Source organism: Loa loa (genome assembly GCF_000183805.2).
Source record: "Loa loa unplaced genomic scaffold supercont3.966, whole genome shotgun sequence".
NCBI lineage: Eukaryota > Metazoa > Nematoda > Chromadorea > Rhabditida > Onchocercidae > Loa > Loa loa.
Window position 1 is genome coordinate 5,504 of NW_018109146.1, and position 1,124 is coordinate 6,627.

At 30.0% G+C, this 1,124-nt stretch overlaps 1 protein-coding gene across 1 annotated transcript in view; it reads right to left on the bottom strand.

Moving 5' to 3' along the window:
- LOAG_19027 (hypothetical protein) overlaps positions 1-1,102 on the bottom strand; it is a gene marked incomplete at its 3' end in the record, with an annotated part of 2,457 nt that extends 1,355 nt beyond the window's left edge. Inside the window, exons 1-2 of the mRNA XM_020451684.1 lie at positions 928-1,102; positions 316-633 (exon numbers count right to left, since the gene is read on the bottom strand). Coding sequence (XP_020304515.1) covers positions 316-633; positions 928-936 — 327 coding nt within the window. The 5' untranslated portion in view covers positions 937-1,102. The remainder of the gene's footprint in view (positions 1-315; positions 634-927) is intronic.
- Between the last annotated feature and the right edge of the window lie 22 nt (positions 1,103-1,124).

Below are 1,124 nucleotides of genomic sequence, written 5' to 3' on the forward strand. Positions count from 1 at the left end.
AAATTTCAAATATATAATAAGATGCAAAATGATTTATGTATGTGAAAAAAAATTTGTTAACTCTTAAACTATGAACCAATAGATTGGTTATATGTTATTGAAGATAATTAATAAAACAACAAGCGGTAATCCAACATTTATGAAAAATGGACAAAAAGGATGAAAAGAAGGGTAAGAAAAGGAAAAGATAAATAAACAAATCATTGATGAAAAGTGTAAGCTAATGTTATCATCGATGCAGAAGAAATAAACAAAATCAAGAAGTAAACAAAAAAAAAAAAAAAAGGAAGAGAGAGAGAAAAATGAAAGGATTACCTCTTTATCGAAATGTTCTTGAAAACAATTTTGCATGCTCACATTGACAACATTATTGCGAAAATGAACAAAGCTGAGATGTAGGGTGAATGAAGCTTGCGTATTGAAATGCTTCATGCAGAAAATGCAGAAGAATGTTTGACCAGTTGGTTGTTGATTGTTTACACCATTAGCCATTAAATTTTGCGCAAAATTTTGCAATGCACTTGCTTGCAATAGTGGATTTGCTACAACTGCATGTGTAGCTGCGCCATGATGTGCTGCAGCTGCTGCAGCAAGAGCACGTTGTTGCTGTTGTACAGCTAATACTTGTGCAACCTATAATATTTTAATAAATAAAATGGAAAAATTTTCGATAAAAATTATATTTTAGAAATATATTTTCAATTTTTAACATTCATAATGTTTCCTCTCTAAAGGAATGTACGAATTACTAAATTAGATTTTTTTTTTTTCGAGAAACAAAAAACATTCAAAATATTTCAAAAAATCACTTTTTCTTTTCCTGAAAGAAGTAATATAATATTATGGTTAGTTTTATTTTAATTTCGAAAAAAAAATTATTACTTGGATTTTTTATTTCTAAATTTAAAAAAAAAAAATTATGTTAACCTTGCTCATTTCTTCTGCGGAAAAAATTGGCGGTATCGCAGCTGCAGCATTACCCGCTACTTGACGTTGTTGTTGCTGTTGTAATTGTTGTTGGTGCTGTTGACGCTGTTGTTGTTGCTGCTGTTGCTGTTGTTGTTGTTGCTGTTGCTGCAGTTGTTGTTGTTGTTGTTGTTGTTGTTGTTGTTGTTGTTGTTGTT